Here is a 24590-nt window from a genome sequence, read left to right on the forward strand (position 1 = left end):
CTTCAATGTTTTGTTTTAATGCCATGAACAAGAGCCACAAAGTGTTTGCAAAATGCTGAGCTGCTTGTCTTGGAGTAAACATGCCCTCTGCTGTTTAGATAAAGCATGGGTCTGATGACTGAGGGCTTGGTTTTCAGTCTGGTCATTGGGAGAAAAGGATCTCACTCCTGCTTCTGATGCACTCTCTTACTATGGGTCTGAAACGTGGGACTGGAAAAATCTGAGCATCTGCTGGGCCCTCTGTGCACTGCATGTGTCCAGGCTGGGCTCAGGCCTCTTCCAGGGATGTGGATTAGGCACAGCGAGGACATCTCTGTGATGGAGAAGCAAACACTGGTGAAGGCAAGAAGCCCTTGCAGGCAGCCAAGCTGAGCTTGAAGAGCATCTCAGGACTGCTGTTGGCATCACAGAACAGTTTCTTACTCTCCACCAGGTACAGCTTGTTACACGAACAAAAGATGAGCTCTTGCTAAGAATTAGGGCAGTCAGAGTCACTTTGGAAGTGGACTTGCTGCTACTGCTGCAGCTGCCTTTGTATCTTCATAACATAAGCTTAAAATAACAGACAAAGAAGTGGCCCAGTACTGCAAAATACTGAGTTGCTGGATGCAGTACCTATTACTGCTTTTCTGAAGCCTGACTGTTACAGTTAAATCACTTAGTTCTCTGCAGGTCCCCAAAGGTGTTCAGCCTGTGTACTTGTGCATTCAAGTACGTGCCTCAGGTGCCTTTCTTGATTTGATCCCTGAAACAGTGCAAACTGAAGGAGGGAGAAGCAAGATCTATTCCTTTTTTTATTTTATTGAATGACCCTGACCCATCCTTCTATTTCTTCATCTCATCCCCCTCCCTCCATTGCCATCTTTGCCTGATCAGCTTTACATCTTACATCACCTGATCAGAGGCCATTTCATGGTCTGCCTTTGTCACCTCGTGTGGGCTTTCCATTTTTAGCTATCATTGTATGGGAAAGGGAAATTCTTCTGGCAATGGAGGGAGCATTGCAAGTTTTCACCTACCCTGCAGCAGGCTACAGGTATTTCATTCAAAGGAAAAAAAAAATCTATCTCATTTCAGCTGAATCCATCTCCCTGGAAAAAAGAGCCAGCTGTGTTTCTTACTGAAGGAGTGACTGCATTGCCAGCTGAGTTTCATCCCCCAGGGTTTGTGCTTGCCTGGTGTGGGCCAAACCTGAAGATGGTATGAGAAGATTCTGGATTGGGTAGTTCCACCCCCACAACTTTGTTCACTTGCAGGCCAGACTGGCAGCCACAGTGGTTCAGGTGATTGCAGTGAGTTTTTTGGGGAGCCCTTGTCAGCGTGAGACACCAGGCTGCCCTCCTCTCATGGCTATCATGGCCAGGGATGCTTGACTGTGGCCTGGCCTGTAGGCTCCCCAGTAGAACTGCTACAGACCAAGTGGGCTTGCATTGCAGGCCCTTGTGGTTCTTTTCAGAGAGAAGGAAAGAAAAACTCCACCAAAGCCACATAACCAGCAGGGCGTTTCCCACCTGATAATCTTGAAGCAGTGCAGAGCATTCCCTTATGGAGCAATACACAGAAGTCAGGGCTGCTGCATCATTCCTCACAAACAGCCCTGCTGCTCTTCAGATTGGGTAAGCAAGCAGGGGCTTTAAAAAGGGGGGAAACACACTGGAGAGGGTGGTCTTGCATTTACTTAATCTAGAAGGACTCTGTGGAGTCTCTTATCTTCTGCTATACAACCATAGCCTGGAAACCTGGTCAGCCTACAGAGAGAGACAGCAAACCCCTAGGGCCTGGGAGTGGACCTGTGAGCCAGCAGAGCTGGCTTCTGGCTACAGATCTGGCTGTGAACTCATTGCTTTCCTGTTTCTGCCTTTCTCACTCCATCATTTGACCCCCTCTTTCAAAGCAGACCAAGTCCCATTCCCTAACTAAGTGATGTATTAAATCACTTTGGTAGCACTTAAACATTCTCTTGCAAATAGGCTTTTATTTTTGTCTAAGATTAGAGCAGGCAAAAGCAGTGATGTGGCTGTGGGGGTGTTGTTAGGTTAACATTTTATTAATTAACTGTTGATGTTTCAGCAAAGGAAGTGTAAAGTTTAGCCATAGACTCTTCCATTATTTGCAAGCAACAGTAATTCTATTTCTGTTATTCCCATGGTAAGGCAAGGGGAAGAAAAGCCTTGGAAGTCATTAGAAACGTAGTATTATTTATTCATAGGTATATCCATGACAGTCATCACTGGAGCTGCAGCTTCTAATGAATCCTTGAAGTTACAAAAGTAATATAAAGTGTTGGGAGTAGTCTTTTTCCTCCTGTTCACTGATGAAGATCAGTGGATATTAGGAGAATTTAGAGCATGCTGTGAGGAAGGAAGAGGAGAGCTTTGGGGGGTAGATGTGTATTCCAGAACTACAGAAATGAAGCTGTATGTGCAAATGAGCTGATGCCTGGGGCTGCTCAGCTGATAAATAAAGCTGATAAGTGGCAGGTGATGGTTATCTACAGAACAGCTTTCTCTTCCTTCACTGTGTTGTCTAAGCTATACAACTTAATCACAAAGATCCAGCTCTCCTTTTCCACATGCACAGGTGGGTGAGAAGTTCTTCTCCATCCAGTGCGCTCTTGCTCCCCAATTTATTCCTGTTTGCAGGAGCCAAGTGGCTGTATGTGTTTCCTGTGCAGAGCAGCAGTATCTGCTTCTGAGACCCTTACCCTCTCAGAGACTGCCAGGATGGCTGGTCAGAGGCCCACATCCTGGTGGTGGTGCCTAGCTTCACCCTTCACATGGAGCTTTGTGCTTCTCAGGCAACCAAGGCCAGAACCTGCAGCCCGGAGGAAGACCTGACACAGGACCCAAAGAAGCTGGCTGGCTCTCTTACCCACTCAGGCTCCTACCTGCTGAGCCATTGCTGTCCTATTGCAAAGGTGGTACACTCTCCTGCACCCACCCAAGGACAGTAGTGCCTCCAACATGGCTTTAAAAAGTAAGAAGCCCTAATTCCAGCCATAGTGCTCAAAGAGTCATCTGCAGAGATGTAAGCAGAGGTTGGTTCCTTCCAGAATGCTGGGAATGCAATGTTTGAAGTCTTAGTTCTCTTGGGAACATGTGAGAGTCCAAGCCATCACATTTTTGCCCACCAGCTACACACCTTTAGGAGTGACTGAGTATGTGGTAGGGCCTGAAAACTTCTTTTCCCACAAGCAGAACCCCATGCTCATTTCTGGAAGACAGAGTGTAAAGCACTGGCATTGGCCAGTTGTTTCAGCCACCACTGTGAGCTGTAGATATGTCCCAAAGGATCAAATTCTATTGCTAGGACAAAAGATGGTCTCAGTCTGAGAGGGCAAGGAGTTTGTTGACATAATGTGTGCTTTTATGGGGGGAGGGGGGGAAATGAACCTTTTTGAGCAGTGAGTCCATGTTATGCCTGAATCATTTGGGCTTTCTGGTGGTAACAGGAGAAAGCAGACCCTGACATCTCAGTGCTGGTACCAGAGGTTTGCCTGGGGCTATGAAGAAGGGCTATGAAACCAAAATGAACCTGAATATGCTCCTTGAATGCCACTCTGAGACATTACCATTTAGAAAGCCAAAATATAAATACACATCTTGAAAATGCATCTACATTATTCTGAAGGGCAATATATTGCTTCTGCTTTATGGCCTGGTTTCTGAGCCTCTGCAAAACCTATCATCAGCTTTGGCAGGCCGCAGAATTAGGTCACTGCTTCACTGGCATCTTCCAAAATAGCTCTCAAATAGGTAGCAACAAAGATATTTAAGGTGGCACAAACCATATTGGTGTTTATGGTGCTTGATATCAAATTACTGGTTTGAATTTAGATAACAAGGCCTTGTGATAATATTTTAAAGGTTAGTGAGGGTAAAACCCCTATGCTGTTGTGCACCACTATGTAGTTGGGGTTGATTCATTGTGTAACAACTTAGTGGCATTATCCCAACTTTGCTTCCAGGGTTACATGAGGTAATGGCTGTATATAGACCATGAGAGACTGTGGCTTTTCAAGTCTTTGCTAATTTGGTCAGTTAACTAGTTAGATAAAATAACTGCTATCCATACCTTGTTTCAAGCTGGAAAGTTTCCTGCAGTCCAATGAAATGAGCAAAAAAAGGGTTGTTGCAGAATACTGATACTTGCAAGTTGGCAAAAAGAAGGCAGTATTTCTGTTTTAGTGCTTTAACTTTTCTTCCTGAAGCTGAGCAGAGGTTAAAAGGCGTCTCCCCAAAGCTGATTAGTGACCAGAGTGCTGGTGAGATGCTCCAGGTGCACGGTGTCTGCAGGTGCTGTGTGATGTGGGTCTGGAGCTGGGCACAGAGGGGCACAAACCACCTCCAGGAAGATGAGTTCATGGCTTGAGTATTGTCACCCGGGCAAGGAGAAAGCATGTCCACCCTCCTCAGCCTTAGTGTTGTGCCTGTTACCTGTGATGCTGCCTCCAAGATCAAGAAGCTGTAGTTTTCATGTACTCTCCCAGCTGTGCACGGGCTTGTTCTGTTGTCACTAGAGCTTGCTGTGAGAGGTTGCTTGTAGTCACTGGTCAGTGCATCTGTGGTTCTGGTCAGGTTCACCACAGTACCTTCTGAAACCAGATGTCTCTTTGTCCCTGTCCAGGAAAATAAATGCTTTTATTTCTTTGTATTTTACAGATAATCAACCCCAATTTCATTCAAGAAGGTAAGTTAAAGGCAGCTGTGCACTGATTGGCATGGAGGGGCAAGTAGGTGGCCGTGATTTACTCCAGTGCAGCAGCATGCTCTGCACCCACTAGCCCTCACAGCAAAGGCAGCTCTCCGCTGTTTGGTCCCTGGGGAAAGCTGTCTTCCTGCTGCCTGCTCAGCTCAGACAGCCCAGGGCTGCAGGTAACGCTGAGCCCCCCAAACCTGCCCTCACAAAGTCTCCCTCTCCCACCAGAGCACATCACTGGGGGACAGACAGTCTCTGCTACCTCCTTCTCTGAGCTGTTGACAGCTGGCTTTTAGTGAAGGAGGAATCCTGGTGACAAGGACTCTCAGGCTCTCAGCTGTGTGGGACCCAGATGCTATAGTTGATCTTCTAGTGTAATCTCTAGACTTGTATGGGGAACATCCTCACCTATAGACTGAAAGAAGATGTCATGCATGTGCCCCCATGTTTTTGTCCAGTGGCTCCAGAGTTTCTTGTGCCATTAGTGGACGTCACCTGCCTGCTCGGTGACACAGTGATGCTGCAGTGCAAAGTCTGCGGACGGCCCAAACCAACTATAACCTGGAAAGGACCAGATCAAAACATTCTTGACAATGACAACAGCACAGCCACTTACACGGTGTCATCCTGGTAAGGTCTTGCCTGTGGACCCTGACATGGGGTCATGATGATCGTGTTGCCCTCAGATATGGCACCAGCCAGGCTACAAGACCCATTAGAAATGAAGTGAAGCATCTGGCAGGGTGTGTTGGCAGCTAGAAAGGGTCAAACATTGGGGTTGAAATAGCATTATCATTTCCCCAGCTGACACAGGGTGTATCCACAAAGTGTGTTGCTGGCAGAGGTGAGCTTGCTCCTGTTGACCTGCTTAGCCAGCTACAAGCCAGAATGTTTCCAACATAATTGTTTGGATAATATTGCCTCCACATTGCTGATTTATTTTCTGCTTGAGTTTGATGCCGGGCTGACCTTTGGTAGGAACAGGAGTTAAGCAGAGAAAGCCCTCACCATCTTGCAATACCCATATCACTGAGCACTGTCTCATGGACAGACATGGTAATTTCTGCAAGTTTTCCTGAACCTTCCCTCAACTGCTCCTAAAAGAGTTTCCCTGTGCTCCTGAGAAGGCTACATCTGGCTGTGCTTAGACAGAAAGATGCTTGTCCTGATGTTCCTGGCCTGGCTAGTGAGGAGGGAAACCAATTTTACAGCAAGCACAGGGAAGATCTAAAAAGATCTGGAGTTGAATTCAGGTCAGGTGAGAGCCTGCTGCTGGATGCTCATCTGTATCTTATGCAAGCAATCTGTGCCAAACTGCAGTGGAAATCTCCAGGAGGCAATCTTTCATGGGAGCTTTTCAGCACTTATGTCTCAGGCTGAGATGAATCCAGGGAGTACAAAGTCACTGAAAGTGCAAAATGAACACTAAGAGAAAAGGGATTTTACTTGTTCAATTAAAAAAACCCAAAGCACAGCTGATCAAGAGCTTCCTTCAGGGACCATTGTATGGCACAGTCACCCCAGAGAACCTCAGAAGTGTCTTTTCAGCCCTTACTCAGTAGATCACTAGTGCCTTATCTTCAGGCTCTGGCTGGAGCTGGGACAGAGAACATTTCCCTATTGGGTTCTGTTTTCCATCAGAGTATTTGTCTGTGCATTGGCTCCCTGTGCACTCCCTGTGCTGCCTTGTTACTCATTTCTCAGTGAAGACACTGCCTGCCAGGGAGAGGCCCAGCAGATCAAGGGCTGTCTTACAGATCTTGCAGGCATAAGTGCCTGGACCTGGGTGGGAAGAGGTTATTTCTATCCTGTTTTAAACCAGTATAGTCAGAGCAGCAAAAGCTACAGTGCCCAGACAGTTAGACCAGCAACCATGTCCTCCTGCAGCTTCCAACAGCTGACACATTCAGGAACTAGTCTACTTTTGCCATCAAGGGAATTTATTGTTGGCTCTAAGCTGGGTCTCCAGTACAGCTAAAGCAGTTACACAAGTAAAATCCTTTCATTCAGGCCAACTCCCTTCAACTGCATATTGAATACTGCAGTGTGCAAACCAAAGGGACTGTGCACAGACCTGCCATAAATCCACTAGACTCCACAGGGCTGTTCATTTTCTTAGACTGGTCCAAAGATTGAATGTCTCTCATTAAGTCTGTGCTGGTGTTCTTTACCCCTAGCTGTTGTGAGATGTCCAGCCCTCTGACTGTGGGCCTGGCAGCCACATTAGCTCAACAGCACATGCTCCAGAGGTCTGAAGCTCCCCAGAATTGTCAGGCACCCTGTGCTGTGTGACCACCTTCTGTATCTGCAGGAAGTCTAGTGTGTGTTGGACTTAACTGCAAAAGGCACAACAGTTCAGCAGCTCCAGAGATAGGAAAGATGTGCCTGAGGAATTCTTTCCAGGTATATGGAGTCTAGGCATCAGCTCCAGACAGGCACAGCAAATGCTCATCTTCTGGCCTTTGCTTGCTACTCCTTCCTCATCTCCTCCAAAGCCACTTGCTCAAAGGTTTCATTAACAGCTTGATCCCAGCATTTGGAGGGGTTGTGCTTGGGTACCAGATTGCTGGAGGGATGTTCCTACAAATGAGTTAATAGGCTTTGTGTGCAGGTGTGTTTATAGCGAGGCAAGACAGGAACTGGTATGAAAAGCATTAGCAAATGAAGTAGCACTTTCTAACTGGGGCTTCTTGCATCCACAGTGACTCTGGGGAGCTCACCTTGAAGATCTGCAACCTGATGCCTCAGGACAGTGGCATTTACACCTGTGTGGCAACCAATGAACATGGAACTGCATCAACCTCTGCAACCATCAAAGTTCAAGGTAGTGCACCTGACCCTAACATACAGGAGGTTTCCTGCCTGTATCCCTTAGGCAGGGCTGGGAGCACACAGGGATGGTTGGTGCAAAGGCAGACAGAAATGGAGCTGTGCCAGCTGAATTGAGATGTTAAAATCATACAACTGTTCCTCAGCCAAGACTCCCACTGATGGCTGAAGGCACTGCAGACTCTTTGCACTTGATTAAGTCATCTGATCATAAGCATCACATCTGGGAATTGAACACTTCCTGGCACTGGTTCAGCTCCTGCCTCCTGCTCTCAGCACTGCATCCCAGGGGCTTGGTAAGATCAGCCAGGGAAGCTGAGCTCCCTCAGGCTGCCAAGCCCCTGGGGGATGGATGATTCCCTGGTTGCTTGCAGGGAGCTCTGGGCTTCAGAGCCTGTCTGGAGCAGAGGGACCTAAGATTCAATGATGCAAATTTTCAGCCTCTCCTTCTGTGTCAGGGACAGAGGAGGTGAGAGATCGGCCTGGGTGAAGTGTTCCACAGGGATTCAACTCAGAGACATATCACTGGGTCTGAATTCTCAGCACTGTAATTAGTGACCCATCCAATTGTAATGAATATGAAATGATGAGTTGATGCTCATGCCTTCAGCTCTGGGAAGGGATCTGCTAGAGGTGACTGCTGGGTAGAAGGGAATGGCAGAGAGATGGATGTCTAACCAGTTACTCAGAGATGCAGGAGTGTCACAAGCATTCAGAAGTCAATTTGTTTGCTCTCCCAAACTGCCCTAGGGATATCATTTCCCCAATTTATCCAAACAAGGTAGTGGCTGCACTAAGTGCTCCTGTGTTGAAGAGAGCCCTGAGCAAAACACAGAAGAATTACTGGTCATTTATCAATCTGCTGCCAAACATACCAAGCGTCATACACCCAGAAGCACTCTGAGTGGCTCACTTGAAGCATTTTTTTGGACATGTCAAAGTGGCTTTCCACCTCCAGAACCTCATTCACTGCTTGGTGAAGTCCATGAGAATATTTGCTTTTCTCAGTTCCATGGACTTGAGGTGCAGCCAAAATTAGAAGCAGGAAGTGCCAGGTAAAGAGGCTCTGCCTTCATAGCAGCTGAGCTCAGACAGGTCCTCAGTACCCAAGGGGTGATTGAGCCAGTACTGCAGGTAGCTCTCTGGGGTGTTGCAGTCCAGGTGACCACCAGCTACCAGCAAGAAGCTACTGCCCCTGCCCTGTAGTACAGTAAAGGCAGTGGGGCTTGCAAGCAGCATGGTTTTCTCCTGGCTGCTAGTATGGAGGTCTCAAGGCAAAAAGGGGTAGGTGAACAGGACAATGACACTGCCTTTCAGAGGTGGTGCTGGTAACCCAGTGTAAACTTGGTGCACTCCCGCTACAAAGCTCAGCTACCTTGTTCAGGACCTGATCAGTACCTGTTACACCTGGTGTCCAGAATAAAGCACGAGTGCTTGTTGAGGTGATGCTGGACTTGGTGCTTGTTTCCTTTTCTCAAGGTGTCCCAGCTGCCCCAAATCGACCCATTGCTCAGGAGAGAAGCTGCACCTCTGTGATCCTACGCTGGCTACCCCCATCCAGTACAGGCAATTGCACCATTTCAGGCTACACTGTGGAGTACAGAGAAGAAGGTAAGCTGTGCTCACTGGGTGGGAGAATAAGAACAAAATAAAACTCTTTTATGGCACAATGGGTCCCAAAAGCGTTCTTGCCACTTCTGGGGTGCCTTTCTATTTCCTTCATCACTTATGGCCCATAAAGTGTGCTAAGCTAAAATATAATCCTCACTAAGCCATCCTTTCATCACTTGCATTCTGCCACTATGGCATCCATCCTTTCTGGTGGATGTTTCCCAGGAATACAAAACCAAAGCAGCCTCATTATTTTTTTCCTCTGGGGAGCGATGCAGATCACTCCATACATTTCAAGTCAGCTCTGAAGTCTGTTTGTTCTTAAATCCAACCATATTTTACCCCTGAAGAACTAAACAGATATTAAATGCACTGTTTCCCAATATGCCCAGGGAATGATCTTGAAGTGGGCATTTGAAATGATTCACATCCCTTTTTGCATTCTTCCTGCAAAGGTGTGAGGGTCTTTGGGCAGTAAACTTTGCCTTAGGTATGTGGCCTCTGTTTTTGACCCTTCATCCTTCCTTGTGCCAGTAAATCCTTCATCCCTCCTCATGCTTCTTCATTTTGCCTCATGCCAGTAAATATGCAAACTTAATCACTCCACTGTATTAATAAATACTCTAAGCAAATACTCTGCCCTGACCCTTGCTGTGCCACCAGTGTGACTGCCATTTTGGTGGAAGAATATGTCAAAGCTCTTCCATTAACAACAGCTCCCAAAACAAACAGCAAGAAGCAGCAGTGTCCTCAGTATTCCTCCCACTCCAAAGGAATCACTGACTCTTGCCTGTGAAAGGTGACCTTGACCTTGTGAGACCTGGCAATCAGAATTTGGCCACAGAACACATAATACATGTGGGTTGTGGTAAATAATGTACAGGTGAAAAAAGCCCTGAACTTACTAAAATAAGGTAAAAATTTATATATTCTTGAAAGGAATCCCAGGCTGTGGCAGGGCATATTGTCCCCAGGGGTTCTTTTCTGTTCTGTGACCCCGTGCAGGTGAATAAAGTATTGCTCCTTTGGATGCCACAGGTTAGGCAATGTTTGGGTTTATTTCTGTTAGGAGCAGAAACACATGACAGAATCCTACATTCTGCTGGGATCCTGTTCATCTGCAAAAAGCCAATACTAAGCCCCTGAAAGATGGTTCTCCTGCTGCAGCTCTGGATTCTACTGTAGCCACCACGTCTTCTGAAGGCCTTAATCTCCAAAGACACTCAGATTGCATTGACATGCTGCCTCATATTCACCTGGGACTCCCTTGTCCATATTTTGTTTGGCAGTATTTCTACTACCATTTCTCCAATAGCAGAGCTGTCATCAAATCAGTTTTCCATTCCTGTCTTATCACAACTGCCCTGAGACATCCCTTGTAGCACACAGCCACAGCTAGACTGCTGGAGAAATCAACTTGTCCCTGGGTTGCAGTTTTTCCCAGTGCTATCGGTCAAGTGAGGGGCATTTCCTTCTTCCTTCATTTAGCCAGACTTGGAAGGTGGCTGTAGCACAAAATAGCTTCCTGTGGTTCTGGTTTAACAGAATACATCAGTCTGCTGTAATGTCACCTTTTAAACACCTTGTGGGTTTTAACCTTCTAGGATACTGCATTAGTTGTGCATAGAAAGTCTCTGAGCTAGGTCTGTCGACCAAGACTCTTGTCTTCAGCTCTCTTCCTCTCACTGTAAAATGCAGGCTCGCAGGTCTGGCAGCAGTCAGTAGCCTCAACTTTGGACACGTACCTTGTCATTGAGGACCTGGCCCCAGGCTGCCAGTATCAGTTTCGAGTGAGTGCCAGCAATCCCTGGGGGATCAGCTTGCCCAGTGACCCATCCGAATTTGTACGGCTCCCAGAGTACGGTGAGTGGGGCACGGTGAGAAGGGGCCGATGCACACAGGTGTCCGTCTGTGCACTCCATATGGTTGAGTTACACTTGTGCTTTCATGAGTTCTGACAAAAATGTCAATCCTGGAGCTGCAAGGAATACAAGGAATAGCCTGGAAGATACTCAGAGCCAGCTCCTGCCACTGGAAGTGCTTTCCATGTCTGTTCCTTCATCAGGGCTCCCAGCCTCCCTGTCACAGAAGCTATGCAGTTTCCTAGCAAGTCCCTGCTTTCTAGCCCAAGACCATTTCTTGCCTTCATCTCTGGGCAACACACTCTGTGTCCTGGTTGGTGTTCCCCTTGCTTTTCTACGGTGCTAGCAGCACCAGTCTTCTGCTGGACAGCCCAGGTGGGGTCTGCAAGTTAGCTTGCAAAGCATACTCCACCAGGCAATGCAGCTGGCACAGGATAGCTGCAATGGAGGCGAGTTCCCAGCACATGATGCTACAGGAATTTGGGGTACAGCTCACTCTCAATGGGAGCAGGGCCCACATTTCCCCACGTTTTAGCATCTCCAGTGTGTAACTGGGTCTGTGACTGGCTTGAGTGGTGTGTGCTGAATGAAACGAGAGCTTGCATGGTGTAGCTCTACCTCCCAGCTACACACAGCCATGTCCTTAGCCTGTCTGCATGGCCCTTTTCAGCCCAAAATTGCAGGGACAGATTTGAATCCACTTTTGGGTTTTTTTAATCAACACCTTCTTCCTTTGGGGAGATCTGGCTTTGAAGTGGTGCAACACATTGGAGCTGTGCATGAGCACTCTGAAGCTGGACTCCTAGCAGTATTATTAGCTGATTTAAGTAATATAGTCTCACATGAAATTATGCAGTATGTAATACACAGGAAACTGTCCTTAACTTTATGTTTTCTTGAATGTCCTTTGTTCTCTCAAAGACTCTGCTGCTGACGGTGCCACTGTTTCATGGAAGGAGAACTTTGACCTTGCTTATGCAGAGCTGCATGAGATTGGGAGGTAATATTAACCCTGCTTATCACTGCAATAAACACCAAAACAAGGGCTTGAAGCATTTTCCTTGTAGGAAAGTTCAGGGTGCTTTTTGTAGTTGGCTTCAAAACTGTTGCTCCTCACAACAGCATGCTAAGTACTGATTGACTAGGTAAAATATATTGATTGAAATATAGACTAGGTAAAATATGGACTAAATCCTAGTTTTAAAGATCGGTTGGAAACTTGTGAGCAGTTTAGCAGCCAAATCTCTTGATAGCCACAGGCAGGTCTCGCTGGTATCTCCTCTGTTAGCCCTGATTTGATGTGAGCTTTTGAACTCCTGACAATTTGCTGGTTCTGGATAAGTTTAACCTCGAAGTCTGAGTTTGCTGAAGCACATGAGGCATGTGACTGACTTAAACCTTTCTGAGTGGGATAGTCAGTTGAACAGGAGCCCAAACAGGCAATGCAGAACATTGTCAGCCTTTGGTGCTCTGTGCAGACAACAAATAACAGGCATGCAAACAGTTGAGATTAACACAGTTAGTTCTGCAGCTCTGAGATCTAAAGAGAATAATTCTGGGACTTGAAAGGACAGGAGTCTCTCTGGGTTCCATGGAAAGAAGAGTGATATATTAATAAGAGGCCAAGTTAAGCACATGGCTTGCCTGAGTAGTTTTACTTTCAGGCACTAGTCTGTATGAGGTTCCTAACTGCTTTCCTGACAGCTTTTTTTCTTACATTTCTTATGGTGTGCCTGAAGCAGTGAGACAAAATGATAGTGATAATTTAACAAGGCCTTTCTTTTCATTGTCTGAGAAGTTTGGGCTTTTTATTAAAGCAGCTGGAAAAGGAGATCCACAGCTGAAAAAAAGGGGAAAAAAAAGAAGAAGAAGACAGAACCTGTAAAAGTGGCAGCAAATTGAACCCAGGGGATATAGTTAGAGGACATCAGTATGGCTGCACAAAGCAAAGCGACACCGTTTGCTCTCAGTGTTTGCTAATCCCCAGTGAATCTCTACACCCCGAGTAAGAGATGGAGGCCTTTGTTGGAAAAGGTTATGAACAGCTAGTCAAGGCTGATTCCTTGTGAAATATTAATGTGCGAGATCAAACAACACTTCGGAAAGCAAGCCAGTTATTGCACTGACAACGAGGCATGATTTATTCATGAGGCTCCTTCATTATTCTGGTGGTTTTCTTTCATTTTATTTCAGGGGTCGCTTCTCCATAGTAAAGAAATGTGTCCACAAAGCCACCCGCAAAGATGTCGCCGTCAAATTCATTAGTAAGAAAATGAAGAAGAAAGAGCAGGCAGCACACGAAGCAGCTCTGTTACAGCACTTGCAGCACCCTCAGTACATCACCATCCACGACACCTACGAGTCTCCTACTTCTTACATCTTAGTTTTGGAACTGTAAGTACGTGGAGCTTGCATCCAAGTGCCTCGATAGGAATCACAGCCCTGGTAAAACCAAGGAGGGAATTCACCCCGAGTTCAGCAGGGCAAAGATTTTGTCATCTGTATTTTATTGGTTGTGACGGTAAATGGTTAGGCCGCACCTCGAGTACTGTGTCCAGTTCTGGGCCCCTCGGTTTAGGAAAGATGCTGAGTTGCTGCAACGTGTCCAGACAAGGGCAACAAAGCTGGGGAGGGGTTTGGAGCACAAGCCCTATGAGGAAAGGCTGAGGGAGCTGGGGTTGCTTAGCCTGGAGAAGAGGAGGCTCACAGGAGTCGCCATCACTGGAGGTTTTCAGGAGAAGACTTGATGGGGTGCTTGGTGCCGTGGGTTAGTTGTTTGGGCGGTGTTGGATTGGTTGATGGGTTGGACGCGATGATCTTGAAGGTCTCTTCCAACCTGGTTTATTCTATGTATTCTATGTATTCTATTCTTATTGCCATCTATAACTACCTGAAGGGAGGTTGTAGCCAGGTGGGGGTTGGTCTCTTCTCCCAGGCAACCAGCACCAGAACAAGAGGACACAGTCTCAAGCTGCACCAGGCGAGGTTTAGACTGGATGTTAGGAAGAAGTTCTTCACAGAAAGAGTTATTGGCCATTGGAATGGGCTGCCCAGGGAGGTGGTGGAGTCACCATCACTGGAGGGGTTTAGGAAGAGACTGGATGGGGTGCCTGGTGCCATGGTTTAGTTGATTAGATGGTGTTGGATGATGGGTTGGACATGATGATCTCAAAGGTCTCTTCCAACCTGGTCTATTCTATTCTGTTCTACTCTACTCTACAGCATTTTCTGCAGCACTTCCAGTGCCTTTTCTGTACCTTAAATAAGATTCAGAGGGACAAATGAAACTGCTTTGTACTCCAGTTAAGCTCAGGTACTTGTGTCAGCAGTTAGTTTGTCCCACTGAACAGCATCAAATTTACTTGGGCAGTTTTGTCCACGTTATATATTTGAGTAAATGTGTTTCAGATAGGCTGAAGCCTACGTAGTTGTAGGACTTCTTGGTGGAAAGAGCTGTGTACCCACTATGCCCCTACAAAGAGAAATAGCAACCAAAATCCAAAATGCTTCTTTGTTCCAGTATATCCAACTGAGTGTACTCAGGCTATTTGCTTGCTTATGTATGTAGATAAATAAAAGCAGGTGGAAAACTTCTATTGGGTTAGTTTTCCCACAGAACATATTACCTGCTGAAAATGTCAGTGAGGTGGTTTTCTTTTTTGCTGCATTATGCAACCAGCTCTGTAAATAAATAGATGAATCCAAATAATTAAGAGGAACCTTTTTCAAAGGAATTGCCTCTGTCTATTGAATGCATCCTTAACAAATGAGTTTACTTTGAGACTGTTGCTAAGCTCTTCAAGGGCCAGAGATAACAATTGAGGATTAATTATTCTACCGCTTCCATCGCCTGCAGTATCTTGAGATATCATTAAATGCTCGTCAGTTCAACAGTTAGTTTCCTCTGTTTTTAGGTCACAAATTTTGTGCTACAGTTTTGTTTTCAAGTATTAACTGTTCCTAGAGATGCCACGTGATCTCTCATGCACCAGGTTTGATTTGTTCGCAGGATGGATGATGGCCGTCTCTTAGATTATCTGATGAACCACGATGAACTTATGGAGGAAAAAGTTGCTTTCTATATCAGAGACACAATGGAAGCCTTGCAGTACCTCCACAATTGCAGAGTGGCTCACTTGGACATAAAGGTGAGAAGAAAAGAGAATGACGTTATTATTCAGTGCCCTTGGACAGACAGTTCCCCGCTGCACAGACAGGGAGGACGTGCAGTGTGTACCCCGAAGAGATGATCACTAAATGGACAAGCACCATCTGAGACCTATTGACCACAGAAAGGACTTAGAGATCTGCAGCAATCCTTCAGACAAGATGCAGCTATTTCCTCTTTTACTGGTTTGTTTTCAAGGGCTTTCTAGACTTAATGAAGGAAAAGGATGCTGTCTGAGACATGAGTGAGATGTCTCTAGCCCCTGCCTGAAGGGGAATTTTATGATTAATCCACAGGATATCGTTTGGGCTCACACTTGTATCAATTTAGTTGTCAAGGTTCCTGAGCAGAGCTGCCTTGTGCCCAAACAGCTCAGGGCAGGTCAGGACACATCTGCAACAGTGCTCTAGAGAGCCCAATGCGAAGGGAGGGTGCAGCATGTGGGGGTGCTGCTGACAGGGGCAAAGGAAAGCAGCACAATGCATTGTTCTGTAGAGCCTGAGAGGGGAACTGAGGTTCTGAGGGAGAGGTTCAGAGGAAGAACAAGCTGCATCATGGAAAAGAAATTGAGGCCTTCTCTAATGTCATGCTCAGTTACATCAGCACAGCTCATGCCTACTTTTGTTGGCACACATGGCAGGAGGCACTGTACTGTCCTGGATTTGGCATTGTGCTTCTGTCCTCTCCAATGTCCCAGTTGTCTTGGATGACAAAGAATCAGCAATTGAAGTTAGGATCAAGAGTTTTGAGTTTTGTGATCTGCCACATTCTGTTTGCCAGAGATATGACATAATCTATAATACTTGCAGGCCTAAGTGTCAGTTAAAAATGGAGAATGAGAGATGAATTTAACTTTCTTGTACAGTGGACAATCCAGCTCCAAGGAGGTCTCTTCTCAACTCTCCAACTTCCCAGGCGTATCAGTAGCTTTTGTCAACATTCATCCCCAAAGGCTAAATTATCCTAGTTTCTTCAGTCTGTTTCAGTCTGTATTTTCTGCTGTATTTATAGCAGAAAATTTACAGCTGTCAAAAAGTAGCTATCGCTTGGAGGTTAGAAACTGCACTAAATTATCTATTTGATCATAAGATACTTCCCAGAAACAAGGTGGGAAGACAATTTTCTGTGACCTATTTACAGTTCTCTCGAATAAGGGATGCTAAATAAAGCCCCTTCCGTTGCTAAGTGGGAAGAAGGAGATGCATTGGTAGTGACAGCAGACCTAGGCATGGAGTGTCTTGTCCCAGGATCCTGCTCAAGAACGTGTTGAAGGAGAAAGGTTGGAACAGCAGTGTAGTGAGCTCTGTTTTATATATATAGCCATGAGGCATCAGTAAAATATGCATGTGATGAGGGGGTGATAGGGCAGAAAAGTGAGTCCAGAGAGAGTGCAAGAAGTAAATTCAGAAATCATCTCAGAGCCAACAAAGACATGTACATGCTAGGTACCCAGAATAGAGTGCATAAGCAATGCTTAGCATCTCCCACTGAGAGAGCAATCTCAAATACTGAAAGAGTTGGTAAAACAGAGGGAAAACCAGCCAGAACGGAATATAATTGCACTCTGGCTTGGAAGGCGTAACTGGGAGCTCCTATTTATTAGAGGACACGGGCAGCTCCGTATGTCAACTGAAAGCAACCATCATGGCACACATCAGAAGCCCTCCCAGGATGTGTGGCAGTGGGAGCAAAGTTGAGCACTTACTTCATGAAGAACACTTCTGCTACAAATTATGCACATTTATGTAGCCAGCTGTCATGTAAACAAATGGAATCTAAATAAACTCATCAGAGATACACAAATCTTACCAACATTTAAAACTCTGTCGAGTGCTCTTAATCTGTAGGGATTAGTTAAAGAAAAGAACCTGTGAGTATTTGGGACAAAGTGCAAAATTCCAGTGTGTTGCCCCAGTGCAAAAGAGGACGTTGTCATTGCATTCAGCAACGACATTCACCATTCAGCAATTCAGCATTGATCTGAATTTACAGCAGTGTGAACAGCAGCTGAGCTGCTTCTTTGTTGTTCACCCTCCTGATCTGCACCTCACATAACTGAATAAATGCAAGCTTTGATTGGCTATGAAGATTCCATAATTTGCACATTTCATTTGGAAAAATGTAATATAATTAAGGTTTTGTTATTATCTTTTCAACAGCCAGAAAATCTGCTCATTGATTTAAGAATCCCAGTACCTCGTGTCAAGATCATTGATTTGGAAGATGCAGTTCAGATCACCGGTCATTACCACATCCACCACCTCCTTGGAAACCCGGAGTTTGCAGCTCCTGAAGTTATCCAAGGCCTTCCTGTCTCCCTGAGCACAGATATCTGGAGCATTGGGGTCCTCACCTATATCATGTTAAGTGGTGTCTCTCCTTTCCTGGATGAAAGCAAAGAGGAGACTTGTATCAATGTGTGCAGAGTCGATTTCAGCTTCCCGCCCGAGTACTTCTCCGATGTGAGTCATGCTGCAAGGGATTTCATCAGTGTTATCCTCCAGGAAGACTTCAGGAGAAGGCCAACAGCAGCCACTTGTTTACAGCATCCGTGGCTTCAGCCACACAATGGCAGCTATTCCAAGATCCCACTGGATACCTCCCGCTTGGCTTCCTTCATTGAACGCCGCAGGCACCAGTACGACGTGCACCCGGTGCCCAGCGTCAAGAGTTTCCTGATGAGCAGGCTGAACCCAGGCACGTAATGTCTGCATCCCTGGCATCCTACACTGAGGCGAGGCACAGGCAGAGAGCAGGCACAAAGCAGACCTGTCTGTACATAGTCCTGTATTCAGCATTTGCATTTCACATGGCTTACCTAACTGCATGGTGCAAATCACTGCTGAGGTGGCAGCACCTGCCCAGCTCCTCAGGACCAAGGCAGAGGGGGTAATGGTGGGAAGTATTCACTCCCTCCCTTGGTGGGCTCCTCTTGGGACATGTGGTACTGCTGCATCCACTGCCAAAAAAAGGACTGCAGGAATCAAACACCAACTGGAAACAAGAGCCAAAACTGCAGTTGCCTTAATCTTTGTGAGGCAGCCTTATAAGAAGTCCTCTTGATCTTGCTGAACTGATTTCAAAACGTACAAGAATTTAGCAGTAGGATAGGGGTGGGGAGTGAGACTGGGCTGACCTCAGCACGTGCTGCAGAACTAGACTGAAGTCAGCTTTTGCTGAAATCACTGCAAGCCTGCTCCAGGTTCACACACAAGATTTTGCATGCCTTGCATGCCCAGGTCTGCCATGATTTCAGTGTGGACTTTGCCTATGTAGGATGTGCAAGATCAGGTCCTAGTCACTGCTGGATCAGCTTCTATGGTGGCCTGGCGTAGATACACTCTGGTTGCATGGTAGTGCTCAGATCAAAATCTGCCATTAACTCTTGGGCTTTCTGCTGTGTCAAGTCAACAGGCAGTACTTTCAGAGCTATGACCAAGACAATGAATTCCTTGGAGCATACAGCTGGTTTTGACTAAGCACAATGGGACTATGATGGGGTGTTTTTTTTTAAAGCATTTTATATACACACTGTACAGAAATCTTTTGCAAAACCTGTGCATTGAGAAAAGGCTGTGTCCAATTTTTGCAGTATCTGTAAACTAGATGATGATGATGAAGACATTTTTTTTCTATCACAGGTTTTCAATATACATATATTGTATTATATATACATATATATATATAAAATATATATATAAAGGATCCTCTTCCATTTCTAGCTTCAGAATTGCTTGGCCCAAAGTCCATCTAAGCCTTTCAAAGTGCAGTAGGAGTGGTGAGTTCACCCTTGTGCTTACATCTTGAAAATCGTGTTCTGTGTTTAAAGTTATTTCATTTGTTTCATTTCCAAGCGTGTAAATATCTGTCAGCTGTCGTTAAGCACCTCATCACCAAAGCATTTGTGAGGATTTTTTTATGTCCAAAGCCTAATTTGTAATAAAAGAGGAAAAAAAAAAAAAAAAAAAAAAAGAATCACAATTGAAACACTTCTCTCTTGCAAGCCAGGTTGCAACATCATCATATTGATGTTACAGGGACGGAGCCGGCTTTAAGGATAGCCAATCCAGGGAGTCTGCAAAGACAAATCAGCAGCTCACAGGCTGGCCAAATCTTCCCCTCTAGCAATGGGACTGGGAGGAGAAACATGTCCCCAGCTGGTGCTTCCCCATCCTGCTACCACACCATGAAACTCTATACAGTGTGGGGGTTTTTTCCCCCCTGGCATGTGAGGGCTTTTGTCTTGGTGCTGAGTGCTGTTGCTGTGGCTGGGATGGGAAATGTCAGTTGTTACCAAAGGTTTTCCTAAGGAAAGGGCTTGATCTGACCGTGTGTGTTCAGCATTGCCTCTCTTTAAGAGCAAAACTCAAATGTAATTTACCATCCAAGTAACTGCACTGTGAGCCTGCAATGTACCTGCAGGACCAAAAGCGGTTTCTGCCTGCAGGTGGTGGAGATGCTCTGCAAGTACTGTTAAATTCTCAGGGCCCTGCTAGCCCTTCTTCTAATCCACCTCCAAGCTCAACTTCACAGCAGGTAGGAGACCTGGCCCTTCTCTTTGCACTCACTCCATCAGTACAGTCAATATTTTGCTAGTGGAGAAGAAAGGAGGCACAGCAGAAAAACCCCAACGTTCAGCAGCATGTGCATGCAATACAAGAACAGACCTTGAGGTTGAGAAGCCAGAGTCAGAAGGCTGAGCCCAGGTGCCTGAGCAGTCAGAAGCAGTGAACAAGGCTGATGGAGAGAGGAGGGGGAAGTTGTGGAAAGGTTTGAAAGAGATGGTGTTCTAAACCTTCTGGATCAGCTACAGCCTATCTGAGATCCCCTCTGTACTACAGCAGCTAATTTTCTAAGCAACCCAGAAGCACTTCTCAGACTGAGCAAGAGTGTGAATTATGTGATTCCTTAGCAACCAAAACTTCTTCAGGCAGCAGTCATCAAGGGGTGTTTTTAATTAGCACCAGCCTCAGGTACTTTCTCATGACAGGACTGTTTGTACTTCTTCCTGCTTGTCAAAGCTGGCTCTTTGTGCTGTGATTGTGCTGCCCTTAAAAAAATATGTTTATGGAAGTGTGGTTTATAAAACCCACAGCTTTTATTAGGCCTGTGGGTACAGTTCAAGCCACAGCCTTTCTGCCTGGCAGTAATACAGGCAAATTCTCATATGAAATCTGGAGTCATTTATCATTTTATTTTCCTACCTCCTGAATTTGCATACAGCAGGCATTGTGGATGCACAGGGGGAAAGTTGGGTTGCTTAAGGGAGCATTTAAGCTTTTCAGTGCTATCAGTTAACAGAACAAAATCCAAAAGGCTGAAAGAGGATGCATGTTTAGGTATTGGTGCTCAGACTCAAAAAAGAGATTCCTTGTCAAAGCAGAGCTGGAGCTGCTGAACTCTCAAGATTTTTAAGGTTGTAGGGTTGCTTTCTGTCACGATTCTGCCTTTTCCATATTCCAGCACATTCAGGAAAACTGGAACCTGTTAGCGTTTCCAGATACATTTGTGATTATCAACCACTCTGGCATTTTATCTCAAAGATTTTTTATGTTTGTCTGGATGATGTCAAGTTGATGTGAAATGCTGCTGTATGATAAGTACAGAGGAAGTAAGTATACTGATCTTGCTCTCTTGAGATCCTTTTCAGCCAACCTGTGGCCTTTCTGCAGATCCAACAGGTCCTGTAACACTGTTGTAAACAGATTACAGTTCAGTAAGGAGGCCTGGAGAGAGCCCACAGGGTGAGATACACCACAACCAGCCCCCTTTGTAGCATTCTGAAACTACTGGATTTTGTTGTGCATGAAGTATTGTCTGTAACAAACATGGGGAAACAGTTTCTCATGAAGCTCTGTTAGGCATTTCAAAAGCTCCCCAGAGAGCAGCTGACTCCAAGGGGAAGATTTCCACCAGGAGCTTTACCAGTCAGGGTGTTCTCAAGACAGCCAAGTGAAGACATGATGGGCTGCACTCTCCAGCTCCTGCAGCAGCTTCAGATCAGCTAGAATGACCAGTGGTAATACTAGCAACAGAATACCGCAAGCTTGGTGCAGGCTGGCACTACACACACAGCCACCACCTTCAGACGCCCTCACAGTAGTCTGACCCTGCAGTGACATTGAAGTACACTTGCTCACAGTGTCTGCAGGAAGGCAGTAGCTAAGGCACCACTGAACCAGAGCCCAGAGGGTACAGTGACATGCAGCACTTATCAACGAGACGCTAACGTGCCACTCTCTCTCCACTCTACTAGTTCTCTCTCAGCCATCGGATGGGAAATCTGCCCAAGCAACACTCCCATCGTGTGTCAACTCCCATCATGTGGCTGAAGCAGTTACTGCCACGTGGGAGATCCCCACCTCTCCACCAAGCTGCCAAGCCCCCTATGCACGTTACTACAGGTACGACACGCAGCCAGCCCAGGGGTTTAGACTTCAATATCTCAAAACAATCCAGGCTTTAAAATTTCCCTCTTCCTACTTGTGCCAACAGGTCTTGCTTAGTCTTACTGCCTTTTCATTTTGTTTCAATAGCAATTACCTTTCAAGGTATATTACTTGTCAGCTAAACTAATGCTGAGACAAAGTCTGTGCCCTCAACTGACCTGCACAAGTTCTGTGGCTGCAGTGGAGTCCATCAGCACTTCTGACGATGCTGTCAGGCCTTTGTTAGGAATACTGTGAGTAAAGGCTAAATGCAGCCCTGCACGTTGTGACCTGACTATACATGACCACGCTTTAACACCCTTTGCAATGAGGGGACTGCATCAAGTGACCTGTAATAATACAAACGTCAGAGACAGAGCTAAAGGCCAGTCTCTGTGTTCAAAGGTCTAACAGGTCATTAATGGGCACAGGGGCTAACAGCATGGTTTTGTTTCTGTTCCTTTCACTGCAGAGGTTGATTCGCCTCTACGCAGGGCCTGAATTTATTTTCCAGCTCATTCTTTCATGTCCCATCAGAAAATGGTGCTTTCCCAAGGAAATAAAACCCACATTTAACTAGTCTGACTGCACACTGCCATCAAGTGATGAATTCTTGTTCTGGGATCTGTATAGTGGTGAGTGTTACCATAGCGTCAGGATGCTGAATATTCACTGTAACTGTAGTCTTTATTATGAAGCTAGTGAAAAACGAACATCTCCTTTACTCAAGCCATATCTCACCTTCATGTCCAACTTCTGATGCTGGTGCTTTTACTTCTCTTTCTACCAAACTGGTCAGCATTGCTCTGCCACTGAGGTCAATTTGCTGTTAACTTTTTGGAAGGCAAATGCAATGGAAATTGGGAAGACAAAAAAAAAAGGTCTTAACTCTCAGATTGATTCACTGAGATAAGAGCAAACAGTTGGTATACATTGATGCTTTTCAATCGTTGCAACAATCAACCGAAGGAGAGAAAAAGAAACAGTATTGCTAACAGCTCGGCATTTTCAAGGTGCAAAGTAATTCCACAGCCTTAATTATTTCAGTGTATTGCTGGTCTGCCTTAAATGTATCTTCAGTTTTACTGCTAATTTCATTTTGTATGCACACAATGTCGTTTTGTAAAGGTAAGTTTGTAAATATCTCCTTTGTAAGTCTGATCACTCATGTGTACCCTTGTGAGGTGATTACTTGCTGTCACATGTTGTTATTACTGTACTGCAGTATCTATGATCATCTACAAATGTAGCTTCAAGCTGTACATCTTCTGTCCTTGCATTCCTATAAATAGAGTATACTAATGATTCGCTTTCTGGGCTTTTTTGATTAAATACAATTGTTCAGAGAAGACCGGGTCATTATTATTTCAAACACCTAGGGCAGTCTTCCTGAGGCCTTGAAGACTCAGAGCTGGCTGATCACTTTATTCTGCTCATCACAGAATCACAGAATGGCAGGGGTTGGAAGGGACCTCTGAAGATCATCTATTCCAAACCCCCTGCTACAGCAGGATCCCCTTGAGTAAATCACACATAAATACATCCAGGCAGAGCCATCTTTGAGGAGGTATGTTCACAGGTAACCAGAACAAAGACCCATCACTCCAGCCAACCCTGAGCCTTGCATACGTCAACCAGGAAACCAAGCAGCCTCTGGAGGATCATCTCAAGAACCAAGGAAGAAAGGGAGTCTCCAGTCACACAAAGCCCTCCCTACAGTAGTGGTTTCTGCTTCCCTATGGAAAGCGCAGGTGCTGCCCTGGTGGGGATGGGAGAGAGGGAGGGGGAGGGCAGGCCCTGAGCAGGCCCTCCTGCAGCAGGATCCCCCATTAGAGAATCATAGAATTATTTTGGTTGCAAAAGGCCGTTAAGATCGTCAAGTACAACCATTACCTAACTACCAAGTCTGCTGCTAAACCATGTCCCTTAGCAACACATCTGTGTGTCTTTTAAACACTTCCAGGGATGAGGATTCAACCACCTCCCTGAGGAGCCTATCCCAGTGTTTGAAAACCCTTTCAGTGAAAAAGTTTAATATCCAATTTAAACCTCCTATGAGATTCTACACAGAGAGAGTGATTGCCCATTGGAATGGGCTGCCCAGGGAGGTGGTGGAGTCACCATCATTGGAGGTGTTTAGGAGATTTGATAGGGTGCTTGGTTGCATGGTTTAGTTGATCAGGTGGGTTGGATAATAGGTTGGATGCGATGATCGCAAAGGTCTCTTCCAACCTGGTCTATTCTATTCTATTCTATTCTATTCTCCCCTTTCATCTTGAGGCTATTGCCTCTTGTTCCTAGAGAGAAGAGGCCAACACCCACCTCAGTCCAACCCCCTTTCAGCTAGTTGTGAGCAACAAGAAGGTCTCCCTTCAGTCTCCTCCAGACTAAACAGCCCCAGTTTCCTCATCTGCTCCTTGTATGACCTGTTCTCCATACTCTCCACCAGCTTAGTGGCCCTTCTCTGGACCCAATCCAGGACCTCAATGTCTCTTTTGTAGTGAGCGTCCCAAAACTGAACACAGTATTCGAAGAGTGGCCTCACCAGTGCTGCGTTACAGGGACATGCCCACTTCCCTGCTCCTGCTGGCCACGCTATTCCTGATACAGGCTAGGACGCTGTTCGCCTTCCCGGCCCCTGGGCGCACTGCTGGCTCACGTTCATCCGGCTGTCGATCAGCATCCCCTAGTCCTTTTCTGCCGGGCAGCTTCCCAGTCACTCTGCCTCAAAGCTGTAGGGGGGCCGGGCTGAGGGAGCGAGTCCGCTTCAAGCGCAGGACGCACCGCTTCGCCTGGCTTAAACTCATACAAGTGACCTCGGCCCGTTGATCCAGCCCGGCCAGACCCCTCTGCAGAGCCTTCCTCCCCTCAAGCAGATCAACACTCCCACCCAGGCTGCTGTCATCTGTAAACTCACTGAGGGTGCACTCAATCCTCTCATCCAGATCATTGATAAAAGTATTAAGCCCTGGGGAACAACCCCTGTGACAACCC

At 46.1% G+C, this 24590-nt stretch overlaps 1 protein-coding gene across 10 annotated transcripts in view; it reads left to right on the forward strand.

The window, feature by feature from the left end:
• Positions 1-21890, forward strand: part of KALRN (kalirin RhoGEF kinase) — a 548250-nt gene extending 526360 nt beyond the window's left edge. For all 10 annotated transcript variants that reach the window (XM_054176436.1, XM_054176457.1, XM_054176462.1 and 7 more), the window contains 9 exons: positions 4662-4689; positions 5157-5328; positions 7401-7522; positions 9007-9138; positions 10837-11001; positions 11922-12000; positions 13194-13394; positions 15010-15148; positions 17328-21890. In XM_054176436.1, the coding sequence (XP_054032411.1) occupies positions 4662-4689; positions 5157-5328; positions 7401-7522; positions 9007-9138; positions 10837-11001; positions 11922-12000; positions 13194-13394; positions 15010-15148; positions 17328-17873 (1584 nt within the window). In that variant the 3' untranslated portion in view covers positions 17874-21890. The remainder of the gene's footprint in view (positions 1-4661; positions 4690-5156; positions 5329-7400; positions 7523-9006; positions 9139-10836; positions 11002-11921; positions 12001-13193; positions 13395-15009; positions 15149-17327) is intronic.
• Positions 21891-24590: the final 2700 nt, after the last annotated feature.

This window comes from Dryobates pubescens, chromosome 2 (assembly GCF_014839835.1).
Source record: "Dryobates pubescens isolate bDryPub1 chromosome 2, bDryPub1.pri, whole genome shotgun sequence".
Lineage (NCBI taxonomy): Eukaryota > Metazoa > Chordata > Aves > Piciformes > Picidae > Dryobates > Dryobates pubescens.